This window comes from Schistocerca piceifrons, chromosome 6, assembly GCF_021461385.2.
Source record: "Schistocerca piceifrons isolate TAMUIC-IGC-003096 chromosome 6, iqSchPice1.1, whole genome shotgun sequence".
NCBI lineage: Eukaryota > Metazoa > Arthropoda > Insecta > Orthoptera > Acrididae > Schistocerca > Schistocerca piceifrons.
In genome coordinates this window covers 362,203,764-362,226,615 of record NC_060143.1, presented here as the reverse complement: position 1 = coordinate 362,226,615, position 22,852 = coordinate 362,203,764, and the positions used below count along the sequence as shown (strand labels likewise).

At 39.6% G+C, this 22,852-nt stretch overlaps 1 protein-coding gene across 1 annotated transcript in view; it reads right to left on the bottom strand.

Moving 5' to 3' along the window:
• The window catches only part of LOC124803322 (protein unc-80 homolog), a 995,149-nt gene that overhangs the window by 331,688 nt on the left and 640,609 nt on the right, over positions 1-22,852 (bottom strand). The window contains exons 41-43 of the mRNA XM_047264506.1: positions 16,863-17,111; positions 14,843-14,975; positions 6,607-6,747 (exon numbers count right to left, since the gene is read on the bottom strand). Coding sequence (XP_047120462.1) covers positions 6,607-6,747; positions 14,843-14,975; positions 16,863-17,111 — 523 coding nt within the window. The remainder of the gene's footprint in view (positions 1-6,606; positions 6,748-14,842; positions 14,976-16,862; positions 17,112-22,852) is intronic.

Sequence of the window (22,852 nt, the reverse complement as noted above, 5' to 3'; positions counted from 1 at the left end):
CCTAGTCAGCAGCCCTGTAATGGTCCACATCTGGAGAATATTGCAGCAGCCATGGGAACACATCCACGTGGTCTATGTAGGGCTCTACCTCAAAGAGATGTGGCTCTTTATCACAGTCTCATTTTCTACGTTCCTTATTTATTTATATACACATCAAGTTCCTTAGGACCAAATTGGAAAGCAAATGTCCAAGATCATGGAACGTGTCAGTACATGACATTACAACATAAAAATAATAACAGATAATAAATGTTCATGAACCTGAAAAAGTCAGTCCATAAGTTTAAGTAAACACTATCAGCAATACAATAAGAATCAGCTTAATTTTTCAAGGAACTCCTCGACAGAATAGAAGGAGTGACCCATGAGGAAAATCTTCAGTTTTGATTTGAAAGCACGTGGATTACTGTTGAGATTTTTGAATTCGAATGGCAGCTTATTGAAAATGGATGCAGCAGTATACTGCACACCTTTTTGCACAAGAGTTAAGGAAGTCCGATCCAAAAGCAGGTTTGATTTCTGCTGAATATTAACCAAGTGAAAGCTGCTTATTCTTGGGAATAAACTAATATCGGTAACAAGAAATGACAATAAGGAATATAGATATTGAGAGGCCAATGTCAAAATACCCAGACTCGTGAACAGAGGTCGACAAGAGGTTTGTGAACTCACACCACTTATTGCCCAAACCGCCCGTTTCTGAGCCAAAAATATCCTTGTAGAATGGGAAGAGTTTCCTCAAAATATAATACTATATGACATAAGCGAATGAAAATAAGCAAAGTAGACTAATTTTTGTGTCGAACAATCACTCACTTCTGATACCGTTCAAATAGTAAAAATGACAGTATTAAGTCTTTGAACAAGATCCTGAATGTGGGCTTTCCATGACAGCTTACTGTCTATCTGAACACCTAGAAATTTGAACTGTTCAGTTTCAATAATCATATGCCCATTGTGTGAAATTAAAGTGTTAGGTTTTGTTGAATTGTGTGTCAGAAACTGTAAAAACTGAGTCTTACTGTGATTTAATGTTAGTTTATTTTCTAGAAGCCATGAACTGAGGTCATGTACTAAACTATTTGAAACAGAGCCAATGTTGCACACAACATCCTTTACTACCAAGCTAGTGTCATCAGCAAACAGAAATATTTTAGAGATACCTGTAATACTAGAGGACATATCATTTATTTAAATAAGGAACAGAAGTGGCCCTAACACTGATCCCTGGGGCACCCCCCCCCCCCCCCCCCCACTTGACAGTACCCCACTCAGATCTCACATCACAGTCGTTATCAACATAATGAATAATAACCTTTTGCTGCTTGTTGCTAAAGTAAGAGGTGAACCAATTGTGAGCTACTCCCTGTATTCCATAATGGTCCAACTTCTGGAGGAATATTTTGTGATCAACACAGTCAAATGCCTTGGTTATATAAAAAAATACACCAAGTGTTCAAAATGTTTTGTTTAGCCCATCCAGTACCTCACAGAGAAAAGAGAATATAGCATTTTCAGTTGTTAGACGACTTCTATAGCCGAACTGTACATTTGATAGCAAATCGTATGATATAAAATGATCAATTATCCTTGCATACACAGCCTTTTCAATAACTTTTGCAAACACTGATGGCATAGAAACAGGTCTAAAATTATCTACATTATCCCTTTCTCCCTTTTTATAAAGCGGCTTTACTACTGAGTACTTTAATCGCTCAGAAAACTGACCATTCCTAAAGGAAAAATTTCAAATATGGCTAAATACAGGGCTAACATGTGCAGCACAGTACTTTAATATTCTGCTAGACACTCCATCATAACCATGAGAGGCCTTAGTCTTCAGTGATTTAATTATTGACTCAATCTCCCTCTTGTCTGTATCACAGAGAAGTATTTCAGACATTAATCTTGGAAAGGCATTTGCCAAGTAAGTTATATTATTTCCTGTAGAAACTAAATTTTCATTTTATTCACCAGCAATGCTCAGAAAATGATTGTTAAATACTGTCCATATATCTGATTTATTAGTAACAGAAATATTTTTACTGCGAACTGACTTTATATCGTCGACCTTGTGCTGCTAACCAAACACTTCCTTCACAACTGACCATATTATTTTAATTTCATCCTGTGAATTAGCTATTCTACTTGCATACCACATACTCTTTGCCTTCCTAATAAGATTTTTAAGCACCTTACAATACTGTTTGTTATGGGCTACTGTAGCTTGACTGTGACTACTTCTAACATTTTGATATAATTCCCACTTTGTTCTACATGATATCCTTATCCCACTAGTCAGCCACCCGGGCTGCCCATTACTACTAGTACCCTGTTTAGAAAGTTTATGTAGTCTGAATGTCAAATACAACAGCATGGGAAACAGTAAGTGCCTTACAGAAAAAGACCATTAAAGGGGACTCAGAAACAATCATTTCGGACAATGGCCCTCAATTTCCATCCAGTATGCTTCTGCTCTCGGAATGGCATAACACAGCTGACAATGGTGCCATTCCGCCCAGCCTTCAATAGTGAAGTCAAGTGGTTTGTCCATGCTTTTAAGGAAGATGCTGACAGCCATACCCAAGATTGAGGTTCTGAGCCAGTTTCTGGCCTTCTGCGGGACCAGTCCGATAAAGGAGCTCACTACAGTGGACTTGCTGCATGGTTCGACACCGACCATCTGGAGCCATCTGAGGCCTACAACATAGCCCTGCCAGCTCAACTGTCACCCCCATTACTTGCTGGGCACAGAGGTTTGGACTTGCACCTTCTGGAAGGTCTTAGGTTGACTATCAGGTGCGAAAAGAGCTGCCCGGCGATGACAGATGTTCGCAGAGGACACCAATGGCACCATGCTGGTATGACATATCACCCAGCTGCACCAACACTTACTGGCTTGCACCTCAAGATGAGGCCCATCATCTCTGAAGCCAGTTCGATACAGCTTCAGATGGCTGACAGACCAACATTCCATGTTCAATGTCACCAGAGTTGGTCCCTCATGGAATGGGACCTCGGCATGGATTTGGAGATTACAATATCAGCTACAGATAACTCTTGCATCAGCACCATGCCCCCGTAGCAAGAAGAGGACATCAGATGTCAAGATGGTCAGTGATCTTTTAGGTGGCTTGCACAACTGCATCTCCACTCTACCATTAGGGCGACCATACCAACCCTTTGCAACCATTAAAGGTGTGTAGGGATGTTATTTCTTCTCTATCAATTGAAAGTGAGGGTGATACCCTGCGATGTCCAATTTCAACGTCTCCTCTGACGGCTGGTATGAGGCACCAATGGGCTATCACATAGGCCTGACTGCTGATGACAAGCCACACCCATTGCAACAGACTTCTAATTCTGCTAAGCTAAAGTCTCTATCTCACTTATACCATACTTACTACTTATTGGATTTCAACTAGACTATGTTTTGGATTGCTGGTCCATAGATTATTGATGGATTTGCTTGACATGCACTATCTATGTTATTGTTTTGGCATGTACTACAATTTACAACAAACCAGTGCAAACTGGAATTGTGACCTATCAAGTAGTTACAGTGTATCAATATTTTCTTTATGATAAAGTGTATGTTGCACCACAGCAGGTGAAGTAAGCAGTTTAAGAGAAACCAATATTTAATTGTGATGGGGACAGGAACTTGACAATATGAAAAAAAAAGTAGTAGGAGATCTTGGATAGGGTGGAAGAAATGAAAGGGGAAGGCACTTTGTAGAATTTTGCATAGCCCTACATTCACTGTTCAGGTGGCAAACTTCAAGGCAGACAGCTCTCAGAACAAATACTATTTTGCACCAACATGCAAGCACAAAGAAGCACTTGTGACAAATGAGTCACTGAACAAATTATTTGCCAAGTGTACTGCAGTAGACTCACATGCCATGAGTACTTGGCAGAGACACGAAAGTCACTTGTATAAAATGGGCTTTATCAGTTTACAGTCCAGAGCAAAAGAGAAGATTTTAAAATGTGGTGTTACACAAGAATGCTGGAGAAGGATAGATGGATAACTAACGAGGAGTTACTGCAACAGGGAGAAGAGTTCTTTAGCCCTGATGACTAAAAGGAGGGACAGACTGATTGATAGCATACATCCTGATGTGTCAAAGTATGTGTGTGTGTGTGTGTGTGTGTGGTGTGTGTGTGTGTGTGTGTGTGTGTGTGTGTGTGTGTGTGTGTGTGTGTGTGAGGGAGTGAGAGGGTGAGTTCGAGGGGGGGGGGGGGAGGGGGGAGAGGGGTTGATAGTAGGGGGAGGGGGATTACTGAATGGGGAGACAATGGTTAGGCTACAGAAAACACTTTAAAGTGGATGCTGTTTGTTGGAGTAATTATGCAGAGATGAAGAGACATACATAGAATGGACAATTGTGGAGAGATGCATCAAACCAGTCTTCCAAATGAACACCTCCACAACAATACAACATCAACAACAGTAATAGAACTTGAAAGACAGATATTCAAATAAGATAAAGAATACACTTCTTTGACATTGAGGAATTCAACACATATAAGTGTCTGAAAAATAGTTTATGAAAAATTAGTAAAAACTGATTGCATCGATAGTAATATACCAATAACGATGTCCAAGGATTTTACTAACAAATAAGCATACTAAAAAGAAATAGACAAAGAATTTGTACTTAACTGCCTGAAATACAGTATTTTATGGTCTATGAGACACTTTTTTCTTCAAAACTCTGCCTCCAAAATTCAGGTACGTCTTATACTTAAAATTAATGTAAAAAGTCCAGTGTTTGATTTAAAATCCCCCCCAGTCTTAAAATGGCCATATGTTCAAGGCCACAAGAATCTACCTCTATCTGGCAACACTAGATTTAACTGGCAACAGCAGTGCACCGATGCGACGAACATGAGTTGCAGGGATTCACAAGCTTGTTAACTGTCTTCCTCCTGCCCAGCCATGACAACCCCAGAACACCGTCTAGACTATGACGCGTCATTGCAGTCTACAGCGTGACTGAACCTGAACTGAAACTGATTTGTGTTATCAATAATAGCACAATATTTTTGTTAGTAAAGAAAAAAATAATAATAATAAAAGGTATTCATTTGATGTGGGCCACAAGTTGAAAGCAATAGCATATGTAGAAAAGCATGGAAGCAGAGCGACTGAGTGGCACTTCAGCCCTCCATCAACAGAAAAGACCATTCACAACTGGGGGGAGAAGGAATGAAAAAAATGAGGAAGACTACATGTGCAAATAGACGACTGAATGCGAAATGGCCAAAACTAGAAGATGACACACTGAATGTGATTCTAGGCACTGTCGATCTCAATTTTATGGCATCCTAGGGGCCTTTATCATGTACTTATACACAGACTTTAAGGGTGGAGTTGGTTGGTGCTACAGGTTTATGAAGATTCATGGACTTAGCTTTGACACCAAAACCAAAATATCTTAGAAAATGCCATACCAATACGAAGAGAAAACATTATCTTTCCATTGCTTTAATATTCAATATCAAATGAAAACTAGTGGGGAACTAAGCCAAATAGTGAATAGAGATGAAACTCCTCTGACACTGATGTGCCAAGGAACAGAACTGTTGCCATGAAAGTTACTAAAGCTGTAACTATAAAAACAAGGGGACATAAAAAGAATGCACAACTCTGTTGTCCTTTCACATTGTGCTGGCCATACTAAACTTAATCCAAGGATCATTTTCAAGTGCAAACTAATGCCAAAACCTGAAACAGCAGCAAGTGTTGCTGTTCACGTACATGATAAGGGTTGCATGGATGAGGCTGGTATGACGTTATGGATTAATAGAATGTGGGAGAGAAGGAAAGTGCTTTACTGAAGAAGCATTCTCTTCTTATGCTAGATCAATTTAGTGGTCACTTGAAAAACTCTGTGAAAGAGAAACTGAGACAGGGAAATACAGAGCTTGCTATTACTCTGGGAGAACTTAATTCACAATTGCAACCTCTTGATGTCTTGGTAAATAAACCATTTAAAGCATATATCGGAGAGGAATGGAACAAGTGTATGATAGATGAGACACAACGTGAATTCACACCAAAGGGTGATCTAAAACAACCTACAATCAAACAAGTGGGTCAGTGGATAAAACTGTTATGATCTCGAGTGACAGAAGATATTATTGTTAAATAATAAAGCGTGGCATAAGTAACACTCTCGATGACAGTGAGGACCATCTTATGTACGAAGAGGACAATAATGATGACAAAGAGGAAGAAGAAGTAGGAGAAGAAAATTCAGATGACGATTTTCAAGGATTTTAAAGACCAGTTTGGTTTTATAACTTAAGTTTTTCTTTTAGTCTGGCTTTAAAAGCTAATAATAAAAATATTATTTTTTTATAACATTGCTTAAAAAATGTGTCTTATAGTCAAATGTTGTCTTATAGTCTGTAAAGTACATAGCACTCCCCACCTCTGCAAGTAGCATGCTGCTATACTAAAGTACACTGTAACTTCATGTTCTATTTGCAGAGAATTATAATTAATTATAAATTGTAAATAATTTATATATACAGTGTAAAAAATTTATAAATACACACACACACACACACACACACACACACACACACACTTACGTGTTTTGTAATCGACAAGGAAATACTCCTTGTGTCGAGATTCAGGAATGCCAAAGAAATCTAATGATTCCTTAAGAATTTGAATAAACTGGGTATCTTCTTGTACAGGAAATTGTGAGGGGATTCCTCCTGCATCTGGGTCTGAAAAGTAATGCATGAAAAGAGAAGATGAAAAAAGGGAGAAAAAAATTATTAAAGCCACATGCAAAGAGAATGTCCTTATGCTGACACGAAAGACTGTACATTACTTCTAAAAATAGAAGGGTATACCTAATTAGCTTTGTAAAGTCCACTGGAATCTATAGGTAATTCACATAGTTAAGCAAGAAATTGAAGAAAGTGTAAAATTACAGACAAAAAGTTTAGATGAAAGATTTTGCAAAATAAAACAAATACAATAGCCAAAGTAAGAAACTTGACAACAGATCAGTGAAAAGAAATAAGTGAATAAATGAAGGCATATTGGTAAAAGAATGTAGGTGAAGTGGGTTATTAACTTGTATGTAAAAGAAAACAGAAAACTCAAAAGAAAATCACATTTCTGATGTAGCATGACAAAGTTAATAAACTTTATGTGTATGAGACTGTTCTTGATTTTTGCTGAATTTATAGCACGCTCATTTGAATTCCGTTAAAAAAAATACAACACTTAGTTGATTTGGAGTTTATTTTTCAACATACGTGCTGAAATGAATACAGATCTTCTTTTTTCCTTTTGAAACCATTCATTTGTTCACTTTCATATTCCAACTTTCAGTTTCGTAAATACACACAACAATTACCACAGAACTTTTATGTAGTTGCACTGTATCACTGTTTCCTCAAATGTTTAAAACTGTGATACTGGAGCTTTAATCCACTATCATGGTAAAAATAACAGGAGAAGGAAATAGAAGAAGTAATTAGTGTAAAACTCCTCACAAGTATTTACAGGACAATAAGCACGGAAAGTTTCAAAACTGCACACAAAATTCAATCTATGTTATAAATATGACAGTACAAATATTACTGCAAACTATTATAAAATATAGAAGTTGTATTCAAACCAATACGTACATAAATGAGGACACAAACTGATACATAAATTTATTGTGATACATCTGTTATGTCAGTTTTAAAGTTTAACATTGTGATGTGCAGTAGCAGCTGTTATCATCTAAATGATAATAGTGTTTCATATTCAAAAACACTGTAAAATAACTTCATACTACATGACAACATGCTTCAACAATCAAAGCTCTCATCATCAGGTTTCCAGCACTTACAGCTCATCATATATCAGTATTGCTGATGATCATAGCTTTGAGCCTTGTTATGCATTGCTGTGTAAGACAAACGCTATTTTACAATATGGCTGAATGTTATAACCTTTTTTATTTTCCCTTTCTTTGACTTATTCTTAAATAGTAAAAAAGTAAAGTCACTTGGCACTGTTAGTATTGTATTTACAAGAGGTAGTTTCGGAAAACTAATAGAAAACACTTACACTGAAATTTTCTGACAGATTAAAACTTTGTGCCAGGTTGGGACTCAAATGCGGGGCCTCTATCTTTTGTGTGACAGTGGTCTGCTGGCTTACCAACACCATGCATCAACCATCCTCACAGCTTTATTTCTAGCAGTACCTCATCTCCTACATTCTAAATTTCACAGAGGTCTCCCATGAAACCTGCAGGACTAGGAGTCCTGGGAAAAATGATAAAATTATGTTGCGATGATTAGTATTCCCACCAGCGGACATCGCAATTGAGGTAGATGATCTGAAATGGGTAGTGGAATGGAATAGTGCAGAAATCTGCCATGGAGGGCATACATAGTATGGGCAGACCCACTGACAGATGTGTTTACTTGCAGGTGACAGTATAAGCCAAGCAGGCCAGTGCTTATGCTCAGTTCAACCACTGCAGACCTCACCTTGCACATTGTGCGCAGTGTTAAGGCCAAGTGCTCAGTCATTAACCGTCCATGGAAGACATGTGCTGAGTTCATTCCCTAGCACCTCTCTACGTAGTTTCAGTTTCCCTGCTTTGTGGATCAACTCATGCGGTAAGTTTCATTTTCTCTCACAGGGTTCATTCCCTGATTATTAACAGGCCACTGTCAGCCCATGAAGTATCTGTACTGTCAGTGTAGTATAATGGTGTTGTCACATGTGTGCAGATACTGAAGTGGTGACAAATGACATCTGACATATGTGATGGCCCTAATATTTGCTTGAAAGTCTCTTGGGCATGCAGCCAGATAGACTGACTGCTGCATTTCTATCAATCAAGCCGGCTGCATGCCTGAGAGACTTTCAAGCAGCAAATTCACTAGGAAATCTTACAAATGCCCCTAATTTACCTAGTGTTAATTTTGAGCTACAATCAACCTGGGATTTCTGCAATGCTGGCAGGAACAGTTGAGCCTACAGAAGGAACAGTAGCAGCAGTGGCAGCATGATCAAATCATTTGCAGATGCTGACGAAGCAAATGTGGATTTGCTTCAAGCCCTCACTTCACTTGCAGCAGGGAGGGGACCATTGCACAGTTTTCTTCCCTGTTCTTGCTGCTTCCAACACCACTGGCCAGTTTCAATGAGTCTACAAAAAGATGGGAGAGTTATCTACACTCGTTCTTGATACACTGCCAGGTAAGGCATATCGTCAATCCAGTTGTTAAGGCCATCATGTTGCTGTCCAGCAGTATGGGATTGTATGAAGCTTTTCAAAATTTCAAGCCCTCCACTGAGCCCAGGAAACTCCCCTCTGACGAGTTCTGCTGGGTGCTGCTGCAGTGATGGTGACACAGTTGCAGTTAAACCAGCACCACAAGCACACTGGCCAGTCATACACAGCCCGGATCGCCAGTTTGTAGGGCATCTCCAGCAAGTGTCATTTTGAGTGTCCCAAATGTGCTAGCTCTTATGCAGTCTCATTAATTTAGAACACCATTGTACAGTTAGTGCCTGATTCCAAAGTTTACATTAGGTACAGACCTTGTCCAACATTACCCAGATTGCAGAATAGCATGGGCTGACAGCGACAGCAAGGGACGTCCTTTCTGATAACTGGCAGGTGGCTCAATTTGATGTGCACAGTAAACAGGTCCCGCTGCCCCATGGGCGACCTAGGTAGTCCTCTCTCCCACCAAGTCATTGTGTGTTAACAGTTCTAGCCAATGGTGTTGCAGTGCTGCCCGTCTTCACCTGTGCTGAGCCCAGCGGGTTTGCGAATGGCAACAAATCAAATTTAAAGTTGACAAGGAAGTCATGGTCATCCTTGTATTAGTACTCCTTCCTCTAGCATTGTCATTTTTTATAGAAGTAGCTGATACCAGGATTAATCTCGAATCTCGTATAGGTTAAAATTATCGCAGCTGTTTCACTAAGAGAATTTCATATGATTTTGTATATGATATATTTCAGGCTAAAATGTATGGAAAAAATTAATTTGTTACAATATTATGCCTCTCAAAGCTTTGGAAACTTTTGCAGAGACAGAGAAATTTAATGGTGATGTATGAGAGGGTAAGATTACATCCTCATTAATTTAGATACATACAGGCTCTTGGGGTGCCTGGAGTTGCAACAGCTGCTATGTCAGGTTGTGGATAATAGTAAACAGTGTATTCCTTGCAGGGGCAATTCTTCATTTCTGTGTGTCATAAGAATGTGGAAAGGCAACTTACATTATTAGTGGTTGATTCATCATTGGCACAAATATTTTGAGCCAGACGTTTTTTCTGTTTTTTTGGCTGTTGACTAAGTGCATTTAGTGTCCCAGTCTGTTCCTTTTCACAACTTGGACTCCTTACTATGGCCATACAGCCTGATATCTGAGAATACCTTGGGTCAGGCAGCAAAATTCAGTGCATATGTATCTCTTAAGCTATCAATGGTACCTAAATTTGCCACCATGCCCCATTCTCTTCTTCATGTGCAACACTGTAAAGGCTGAGTTTCTGTATTGATGAAGGCATTGTTTCTCACATTTTGTCACATCAGTTCACCACATCTTTGTTGGTGATTCTGAAGTCTGATGGTGGCATGTGATTTTGAGACAATTTTAAACTGACTGTCATTGCACAACGTGTTACAGATTCATATCCAATTCTGAGACAGGTGGGGTTATTGGTGAAGTTGCCAAGGGAAGGGGCACTTTTTCGTGCAACCACTTGTGAGATGTCTACTTGCAGTTGCTGTTTGACAAGGTTTCTCGAACTTTCTTGGTCTTCAACAACTCCTTTGGCCTTCACCGGTTTGATCACTTGCTTTCTGGAATCTCATCTGCACCTGGAATTCATCAACAGTATTTAGACGACTTGATTCAGGACGTAACAGGCCCTACTTGAGAAAAGCAGATACAAAGCCTTCTGTCATTTTCCATAACCTCCTGGAGATGGGCCTTCACTGCAAGAGCAAAAGTGCAGTTACTTCTCCCCAAAGATGCATTTTTTGGGCCATGTGCTTAGTAAACAAGGTCTCATCCCTAAGAACATAAAAGCCATCATCAACCTGCTGGTGCTCAAGAACCTGAAGAAGCATCAGTCTTTTTTGGGCAAGATTTCATATTACGCTCAGTTCATTCCTCAGACTCCACACATCTGCCAGCCTCTCAACTGGCTTCACCAGAAGGGCTTAACTTCACCTGGTCTGCAGATTGTCAATAGGCTTTTCAGCCTCTCAAGAAGTGTTTGTACTCTTCTCTGGCTTCTTTTTGCTGGGTAAAACTTTAACCATGGCCTGTGATGCATCCCAGTATGGCTTCGGTGTCGCCTGTCCCACTGGAACCCAGATGTAACTGAACAATCTACTGCTTATGAATCGAAGATGCTTTCTGCAGGGTGGTGTAATTAATCACAGGTGGAAAAGAAGGCACTAGCTATTATTTTTGAAGTGAAGAAGTCTACTAGCTGGCAATTGATCACAACACTGAACATCTGGTGCAGGCTTATGGGGATTGTGCACAGAACAAGGCTACAATGGCACCCCACATCTCTACTTGGCCAGTCCCGGAGCAACCTTTGGACAGAGTGCATGTTGATTACACTTGTCCATTTTTGGGAAGCATATGGCTGTTGGTGTTCGATGTATTGTCCAGTTTTCCATATGTAGCCAAGCCATCCTTCACATCATTGACAGTCACTGTTCATGCATTGTTGGTTATTTTTCTCATAGAAGGAACCCCCCAGGATCCACGGTAGGCAATTTGTGCCACACAAGTTTGAAGACTTTTGGGTTCAAAATGTTATCCATCAATTGACTACCACTCTGTTTCACTTGCCAGGTGGAGCACTTCCAGACCCAAACAAGGAAGACCATGTTTGCCTCTTCACATGATGAATTTTTTTGAGTTTTCTGCACACACACTAGATGGTGCCAGTCAACAGGTGCAGTCTGGTGGAACACTTGCGTGGGCACCAGCTGCAATGCCTCCTAGATTTGTTGCACCCTGAGCTGCATGATACAGGCTACTGTGGCCTGCCATGGTTTCCTCCCGGGGCTGCCATTTGGGCCTGATCCTTGGGCCAGTGGCTGGAGTAGCTGCTGGATGTTGTTGTAGGCCACAAAGGTCAGCAGTTATTGCAGTGAATATTGGTAGGGAGCAGTTGACCTATCATACAAATCAGTTGTGCCAACACCCTATTGGGGCATTGCCGCTGCAGTCTTTGGGTCAGCTGAATTGCAGGGTAAGTCACAATGTTGATACAGGGGTGGGCTGCCACTTGTAGAGGCACACATCCCTCTTGTCACCCCCTCCACACCCTCTGCCTTCTTCCCATAGCCTGCAGCCTTGAGCCTCACAGAGACTTGTGCCTCCTCTTGCTGATGTGGAGCCCATGGATTTCAATGCAGCCTGCAGTCTACTCCCCTAACTTTGCCAATGGAGGTGGCCTCATCCCCACTGTTGCCAGAGGACCCACTGTTCCTTCAGCAGCCGTGTCTGTCTGTCCTTCTTGCGGAGCCAGAGGTGTCAATAGTGTCTCTTTTGGTGGTCAGTCTGCTGCTGAGTTCTCCAGTGCCCTTCCAGTCCTGTTCCAGAGGTGATGACTCAAGCCTGGCTATTTTCAGCCCTATGTGGCCTCTTCAGGGGGAGAGATTTAGTATCTCTGCCAACAGACATTGTAATGGAGACGGATGAACTGCCAGGTGTAGCACAACAGAATAGTGTGCAAACCTATAATGGATGGCACACACAATGTCTAGTATGGGCAGATCCACTGACAGAGGTCAGTAGGCAGTAGGTATTAGGCTAAACAGGTTAGCTTATACTGAGTTCAACCATCGCGTACATTGCCTTGCTCGTCATGCCAATTTGCTGCAGAGTGCTGTCATTAGCTGCCTGCACTAACTGCATGATGAGTTTATTTCCATGTCTCTACCTGGTTTTGGACTTTCTGCTTCCCACAGATCAACTTGCACAATGAGTTTCATTTTCTCTCAGGGGTTCTGTTCCTCAGTTAATATGAAGCCCCATTCAGCCAGAGAAGTAGACATGCCAACACTGCTTTACAGTGATGTCCTCAAGCCTGTGAGATACTAACAGAGACAAGGCTAGCCACAGCCTGGGGGATTGTTTCTAGAGTGAATTTTCACTCTGCAGTGGACTCAGTTCTACTTCTGCCAATAACTCATCTCCTATCATTCAAACTTCAGAGAAGTGCTCCTGCAGAACTTGTAGGACTAGCACTCCTAGATGAAAGAATACTATGGAGACACAGCTTAACCTCAGTCTCAGGGATTGTTTCCACAATAAATTTTCACTCTGCAGTGAAGTGTATGATAATATAAAACTTTTTGGCCAATTAAAACTGTTTTGCTTTTTGTAAGTGCTCTATTAACTGAGATACCTGAACAAGACTGTACAACCATTCCACACAGCTTCACTTCTGACAGCAGCTCATTTGATCTGTGAGAAAGTTCCACTGCAGTGCAAAGTCTGCTGCAGAGTGAAAATTCGTTCTGGGCAACAATCCCACATATTCTGACTGAGTCAAGTCCTGCAGTTTTAACATAAAAAAATCTGTGAAGTTTTGAAGGTTGCTACCCACAAAAGGCAAAGATTGCAGGTTTGAAACCCAGTGCAGCATGAGGTTTTAATCTGTCAGAAGTTTCATATCTGTGAAAACTCTGCTGCAGAGTGAAAATTCATTCTGGAAACAATCCCTCAGTCTGTGGCTAAGCCAAGTCTTCACAGTATCCTTTCTTCCAGGAGTGTTAATTCTGCAAGTTTCGCAGGAGAACTTCTGTGAAGTTTGGAAGGTAGGAGATGAGGTAATGGCAGAAGTAAAGCTTTGAAGATGATTTGTGAGTCATGCTCAGGTAGGTCAGTTGGTAGAAAACTTGCCCACGAAAGGTAAAGGCCCTAGGTTTCAGTCCCAGTCTGGCACACAGATTTAATCTACCAAGTTTCATATCAGAGCACACTCCGCAACAGACTGAAAATTCATTCTCAAACGGCTTTCATTTTTTGTGATCTTTGATAGTTTTACTTTTCAAGTGTATATTCTTTCTTAAGTGCAAGTGCATGTACAAGTTTTTGTGATGCACACTTGTAGAGAGTACGACTGTGTTTTGTGTTGTAGGTTACAACAAACAGCAGAAAGAAGAGTGTAAAACTTAGTAATGGCACATCAGTCTACTACTCTCAAATAGCTGCAAAAGTACTGCTGAGTTGAACATTCCCATCTGACCAATGGGTTTGCATCAGCAGTGTAATATTCCCTCATTCCTTGAAAGGCTGTTCAGGACATTACACACATCTGGGCATCATGAACTTAATACTACCACCTCCTGTTAACTTAACACCGAAATAATGATGACACAAAGTTTCTTTCACTATGAAAATTTGAATTATTAACTCCAGGTTCAGTGTCACCACACCAGGAAGCATTAATTATGTTGGTGACTGAACAGTAAATGACACATATAGCAACTCAAGAGTTTCCAAGAGATGCAACCTATGTGATGAATTGCAAACAGTTCCACTCTACAAGATTAATACATCAGTCTATCTGAAAACTTTACCAGCTTTGAGAAATTCTCTGTCTCCATTCGTTGCTTTCATCTACTGAATAAGGAATTTGGTTCCATCTGTTTGAGAAATAGTATAATTTCATCTTATTGTTACATACACTGTAATATTCAACATTTTTACTTTAATAAATTTTTGGCATCCATTATTAATGTAGAATGTTTCATTAATATAAGAAAATAATCTTTTAATTTCTTTGATACCATGAAAGTCACTCTTACCTTGTGGTCCGTGCACAACTATTTTCTTTGCTGATGGCACATTTGCTGTAAGAAGAATTGATGCATCACATTGCTCTTTCCTAAGAATTTGCTTCAAATCTTTGAACATAATCCCATGCACACTGTGCACTACCTGTAACAGAGAAAATAAAAATCACAATGTTAGCTCATTAATTACAAAAAAATATTCAGAACAGTGAAAGGTTTTGGTTTAAAGTTCAGCAACTGTATGTGCAGTAAAACCCAGGTTTAGGTTTTCTGTGATTTTCTTGTCACAGATACAAATTCTGGGAAGATTCCTTGGTAAACAGTATCTCCAATTTCCTTCCTATCTTTTCCCATTCTGAGCTAGCAATCAATCTCTGATGGTCTCAAAATCACTGGAATATTACATTATAATCTTCTCTCCTTCTTTGAAAGATTAACTGCGTGAATGGCCAAAGATGTCGAGTGAACATAGATTTCAGGCACCACTGCTCAGTCTACGACTGCCAAGCACAAAGAGGCTAACCCATCAGTGAAGGACCATGTGGTAACACCCCTCTATCAACAGCATTGTGTACAGGGGTGTCAGTGACACTGGGTCCGCCCTGGTAGCTGAGTGGTCAGCGTGACAGACTGTCAATCCAAAGGGCCCGGGTTCGATTCCCGGCTGGCTCGGACATTTTCTCCGCTCAGGGACTGGGTGTTGTGTTGTCCTAATCATCATCATTTCATCCCCATCGACGTGCAGGTCGCCGAAGTGGCGTCAAATCGAAAGACCTGCACCAGGCGAACGGTCTACCCGACGGGAGGCCCCAGCCACACGACATTTCATTTTTTCAGTGACACTGGAAGCTCTAATTTGTGTATTTAACATAAATTTGCACCATGTAGACTGTTTCTGGTTGCTGCTCATCATATCTTGTTATCATCTGGTTCATGCTCTGTAGCAGACTGTTCCAGCTTGAGTGCTCTCCAACGGGCATCTGGGCACCCACAAGTACAGGTGGGCAGGAGTGGGCAAAAAGCTGATGTTCATGCTGTCAGGCAGCTGGACCACAGCCTACAGGATCATAATCCACTGGCTAAACAGACGCAGGCATGGTGGTTTGCACATGCAGAGAATGAGTGTAATAGGGCTGCCTGGTGAGTAGCGTATACTAACTGCACCTTCGCGAGGGCAAGCTGAGAGCTGCCTGGAGGTGCCTGCACCAAGCATTGGAAAGCCAACTATAAGGCCACACTCTGATCATACCTCTGCCTTTGAAATTTTACACAAGTAAATGAGTTCTTGAAGAAAAGTATTATTTTTAAGCAAACAATAACATTCTACTTTCCTGTTTAATGGACTTGCACATTTATCTGTCCCTAATTAAATAAACCAGTTTGATGCTCCAACTAAGCTGAGCTGGCAAGGATTCTGAATTCCACATAGATGTAGAATTCCTACTAGCCCTGTAATGAGAAGCTGTTGAAACAGTATATTCAACTGTTGCTAGGCAGAAGCCACAACAACAAACCCATCTCCTATATAAGTATTACCACAATGCAATGAAACAGCAAAGGAGTGAAACAGAATGAATGAATCTGTTTGTGGCATGTTCAGCACCTTTTCCACACAGATAATGTCCAGTGATTGAGTGCACTTGCTCTTTCTTTTTTGTCATCCTTGCACTATCATGCTTCTCTCTTGTTGCGCAAGTTTATTTCAACCCAGTTCACTTGCTTTGTGCTACATGCTGCCCCCTGCAAGCTAAATCAACATACTGGAGACTTAGCTTCAGTCCAATAATAAAGAAGTGCAAGCATCCAGAAGATTGGTGATATACATTGCAAGATAGTTTGCATTAAAATAAATTTCAGTCCAATTAAATTTAATGTTACAAGAGAAAAAAGTTTCACATGGAACACACAATAACTGTCAAAACCATTATACAACACAGTCTGATTGTAATGTTAACACAAACATGGCTTACATTGTTTACATCAAAATGAGATGGAATGTATGATTCCACAATGTGAAAGATTTATTTTTTACCATCCAAAGAATAGAAAGAGCTGTGCCAATAAGGTGTGGTCCTTCCTCATGTGGTGACCTCACATAGAACATCACATAACCAATTATGTAGTTGTACAAAGCAAAGGCTGCTTGCTGAGGTAAACGTGGTACAAATCGTATCAAATGCCTTAGTATCTTGAACATGAGATCCTGTTTATCTCTTGTAAGGCGCTCAAGAACATATCGTAAAAACAAAGCACTGTCTTCCACCAAGCAATTCCAAATAACCTGTAAACAAGAATCTGTAGTTAATAAGCACTTAAAATATTACACTTAAAAAAACAGGTACTATGAGTTATATGGACATGTCACTTGTTTATCAACCACATATTCCATTTATGTTTGATTTTTGTTTATTGCGTGACCGAATTATGGACTTTTTGCTTCTGTGGAGCAAGTGACACTATGGATTGTCTGAAGTGTGACTGCCTATATGGCTAGGGGGAACAGAAGTACAGTCATATTTTGATTTGAATTAAAATGTTAAATATTGATTCAGAACTAAGGAAATAAACCATCAATCACCTGCCAGCAGAATACTAAACACTAAGCCTCCTTCTTCTGTATCAGGCTTGCTTCAGTTCTCTCCAACTCTAAAATACTCACACAATGCCTTAAAGATATATTTCCTAGTTTGGACTGAATATGCTGGTAAGTGTGTAATTAATACCTTTGACCTGTATTTTGAAGTCATTTGTTGTTGACTTCCTGGGGGAGATTAGATGTGTTTGACCTGTTAATTAGATAATAATATTGTGTACAGCATGTTGGTGTACAGTGTTACATTTTGCAACTTATGTTAACTGGATGTGGACAGAGTTACAGTCAAAAATATGACAGGTGAGATTCAAATGCCTGGCGAAGTAGAAAAGTGATGTGAACAGTTAATTATGTTCTCAAAATCAAAAATTTCCTAGAATGCCCATAGAATTTTACACAAAAAGAAGTCAACAATGATAATATTATACAAAAATTGAATAATTAGATACATAATGAGAATGTGCTTGTTATTGTGGGGGAGAAGGGGATTACAGCTGCATTATTTCACGAAACGATTAAATTCAAATGACTGAAAAATTATTTAGGAAGAGTAACAGTGAGGATGTTAAAATGAACCTGACACAGACATTTCAGAAAGAAGTAAACGATAAGATGTTGTTGTTGTCTTCAGTCCTGAGACTGGTTTGATGCAGCTCTCCATGCAACTCTATCCTGTGCAAGCTTCTTCATCTCCCAGTACTTACTGCAACCTACATCCTTCTGAATCTGCCTAGTGTATTCATCTCTTGGTCTCCCTCTACGATTTTTTCCCTCCACGCTGCCCTCCAATGCTAAATTTGTGATCCATTGATGCCTCAGAACATGTCCTACCATCTAGTCCTTCTTCTTGTCAAGCTGTGCCACAACCTCCTCTTCTCCCCAATTCTATTCAATACCTCCTCATTAGTTATGTGATCTACCCATCTAATCTTCAGCATTCTTCTGTAGCACCACATTTCGAAAGCTTTTATTCTCTTCATGTCCAAACTGTTTATCGTCCATGTTTCACTTCCATACATGGCTACACTCCATACAAATACTTTCAGAAATGACTTCCTGACACTTAAATCTATACTTGATGTTAACAAATTTCTCTTCTTCAGAAATGTTTTCCTTACCATTGCCAGTCTACATTTTATATTCTCTCAACTTCGACCATCATCATTTATTTTGCTCCCCAAATAGCAAAGCTCCTTTACTACTTTAAGTGTTTCATTTCCTTATCTAATTCCCTCAGCATCACCTGACGTAATTCGACTACATTTCATTATCCTCGTTTTGATTTTGTTGATGTTCATCTTACATCCTCCTTTCAGGACACTGTCCATTCCGTTCAACTGCTCTTCCAAGTCCTTTGCTGCCTCTGGCAGAATTACAATGTCATTGGCAAAACTCAAAGTTTTTATTTCTTCTCCATGGATTTTAATACCTACTCTGAATTTTTCTTTTGTTTATTTTACTGCTTGCTCAATATACAGATTGAATAAAATGGGGGAGAGGCTACAACCCTGTATGACTCCCTTCCCAACCGCTGCTTCCCTTTCATGCCGCCCCCCCCCCCCCCCCCCCCCGGCTCTTATAACTGCCATCTGGTTTCTGTACAAATTGTAAATAGCCTTTTGATCCCTGTATTTTACACCTGCCACCTTTAGAATTTGAAAGAGAGTATTCCAGTCAATATTGTCTAAAGCTTTCTCTAAGTCTACAATTGCTAGAAACATAGATTTGCCTTTCCTTAATCTTTCTTCTAAGATAAGTCGTAGAGTCAGTATTGCCTCACGTGTTCCAATATTTCTACGGAATCCGAACTGATCTTCCCCGAGGTTGACTGCTACCAGTTTTTCCATTCGTCTGTAAAGAATTCGCGTTAGTATTTTGCAGCTGTGACTTATTAAACTGATAGTTCGGTAATTTTAACATCTGTCAACATCTGCTTTCTATGGGATTGGAATTATTATATTCTTCTTGAAGTCTGAGGGTATTTCGCCTGTCTCATACATCTTGCTCACCAGATGGTAGAGTTTTGTCAGGACCGGCTCTCCCAAGGCCATCAGTAGTTCTAATGGAATGTTGTCTACTCCTGGGGCCTCGTTTCGACTCAGGTCTTTCAGTGCTCTGTCAAACTCTTCACGCAGTATCGTATGTCCCATTTCATCTTTATCTACATCCTCTTCCATTTCCATAATATTGTCCTTGGGTACATCGCCCTTGTATAGACTCTCTATATACTCCTTCCACCTTTCTGCTTTCCCTTCATTGCTTAGAACTGGGTTGCCAACTGAGCTCTTAATATTCATACAAGCGGTTCTCCTTTCTCCAAAGGTCTCTTTAATTTTCCTGTAGGCAGTATCTATCTTACCCCTAGTGAGATAAGCCTCTACATCCTTACATTTGTCCTCTAGCCATCCCTGCTTAGCCATTTTGCACTTCCTGTCGATCTCATTTTTGAGACGTTCGTATTCCTTTTTGCCTGCTTCATTTACGGCATTTTTATATTTTCTCCTTTCATCAATTAAATTCAATATTTCTTCTGTTCCCCAAGGATTTCTACTAGCCCTTGTCTTTTTACCTACTTGATCCTCTGCTGCCTTCACTATTTCATCCCTCAAAGCTACCCATTCTTCTTCTACTGTATTTCTTTCCCTCATTCCTGTCAACCATTCCCTTATGCTCTCCCTGAAACTCTGTACAACCTCTGGTTCAGTCAGTTTATCCAGGTCCCATCTCCTTAAATTCCCACCTTTTTGCAGTTTCTTCAGTTTTAATCTACAGTTCACAATCAATAGATTGTGGTCAGAGTCCACATCTGCCACTGGAAATGTCTTACAGTTTAAAACCTGGTTCCTAAATTTCTGTCTTGCCATTACATAATCTATCTGATACCTTCTTCAGGATTCTTCCATGTATACAACCTTCCTTTATGATTCTTGAACCAAGTGTTAGCTATGATTAAGTTATGCTCTGTGCAAAATTCTACCAGACAGCTTCCTCTTTCACTTCTTACCCCCAATCCATATTCATCTACTATGTTTCCTTCTCTCCCTTTTCCTACTCTCGAATTCCAGTCACCCATGACTATTAAATTTTCATCTCCCTTCACTACCTGAATAATTTCTTTTATCTCATCATACATTTAATCAATTCCTTCATCATCTGCAGAGCTAGTTGGCATATAAACTTGTACTACTGTAGTAGGCATGGGCTTCATGTCTATCTTGGCCACAATAATGCGTTCACTATGCTGTTCGTAGTAGCTTACCCACACTCATATTTTTTTATTGATTATTAAACCTACTCCTGCATTACCCCTGTTCGATTTTGTATTTATAATCCTGTATTCTCCTGACCACAATTCTTGTTCCTCCTGCCAACGTACTTCACTAATTCCCACTATATCTAACTTTAACCTATCCATTTCCCTTTTTAAATTTTCTAACCTATCTGCCCGATTAAGGGATTTGACATTCCACACATCGATCCATAGAACTCCAATTTTCTTTCTCCTGATATCGACGTCCTCTTGAGTAGTCCCCGCCCGGAGATCCGAATAGGGGATTATTTTACCTCTGGAATATATTACCCAAGAGGACATCATCATCATTTAACCACACAGTAAAGCTGCATGCCCTCGAGAAAAATTATGGCTGTAGTTTCCCCTTGCTTTCAGCTGTTTGCAGTATCAGCACAGCAAGGCCATTTTGGTTAGTGTTACAAGGCCAGATCAGTCAATCATCCAGACTGCTGCCCCTGTAACTACTGAAAAGGCTGCTGCCCCTCTTCAGAAACCACACGTTTGTCTGGCCTCTTCAACAGATGCCCCTCCGTTGTGGTTGCACCTACGGTACAGCCATCTGTATTGCTGAGGCACGCAAGCCTCCCCACCAACGGCAAGGTCCATGGTTCATGGGGGATAAGATAGATAATCTGAATTTTCTATCTTCAGGTAAAGACAAGAGGTACCTGTTTTGAGAGCACAGATTAAACTAAATAAAGAAGGTTGGTAGTGAACAATATAGACTGTCCTACATCCCAAATAAATAGAGCTGAACGAAATATTGAAAGTGAATTTTATTTATAAAGTATCTTATAATATTAAAAACAATGTCACTTTTCCCCAAAAAATAAGAGATATTGATATACCAGATGGTGCTACTTTTGCAATAAGAGATAACAAGAACTAATATACAAATATACCTCTTGACAAAGTCTTAGAATTTATTAAAATAAATCTGGTACATAACAAACATCTAGGCCAGGCTGAAGTAGTAGAACAGATATAAATATTAAATTTGTTCTGTCATATAACAATTTTATGTTCAATAATAAATGTTACAGGGAAAGCAATTGCCTTGCTATGGGAAACAGCTTAGTGTGAACCATTGCAGATATCTTTATTAATCAGCGAGATAAGCTTTTTTCAAGGCAAATGCAGACATAGTTACCAACATAGTAATTTTCAAAAGGTACATTGATGACTCAGTGGACAAAACACAAATAGAGAACATGGTCAAAAAACTGAGCAGCATGCATGTCAAGATCAGATTAGATTAGATTAGATTACGTGGTTCCTTGTAAACGGACTCTCACTGAATTTTGATAAGACACAGTACATACAGTTCCGTACAGTGAATGGTATGACGCCATTAATAAATATAGACCTTAATCAGAAGCATATAGCTAAGGTAGAATATTCCAAATTTTTAGGTATGTCCATTGATGAGAGATTAAATTGGAAGAAACACATTGATGATCTGCTGAAACGTTTGAGTTCAGCTACTTATGCAATAAGGGTCATTGCAAATTTTGGTGATAAACATCTTAGTAAATTAGCTTACTACGCCTATTTTCACTCATTGCTTTCATATGGCATCATATTTTGGGGGAATTCATCACTGAGGAATAAAGTATTTATTGCACAAAAGCGTGTAATCAGAATAATAGCTGGAGTCCACCCAAGATCATCCTGCAGACATTTATTTAAGGATCTAGGGATATTCACAGTAGCTTCTCAGTATATATACTCTCTTATGAAATTTGTTATTAACAACCAAACCCAATTCAAAAGTAATAGCAGTGTGCATAACTACAATACTAGGAGAAAGGACGATCTTCACTATTCAAGATTAAATCTAACATTGGCACAGAAAGGGGTGAATTATACTGGCACTAAAGTCTTTGGTCACTTACCAAATAGTATCAAAAGTCTGACAGATAACCAACAAGTATTTAAGAAGAAATTAAAGAATTTCTGAATGACAACTCCTTCTACTCCCTAGAGGAATTTTTAGATATAAATTAAGAAAAAAAAGAAAAAAAAATATTAAAAAAAAATAAAAAATAAAGAAAAACAAAAAACACAAAAAATAAAGTTGTTATATTAACTTAAGTATGTTGTTAAATTAACCTAATTATGTCATGTATTGGAAAAT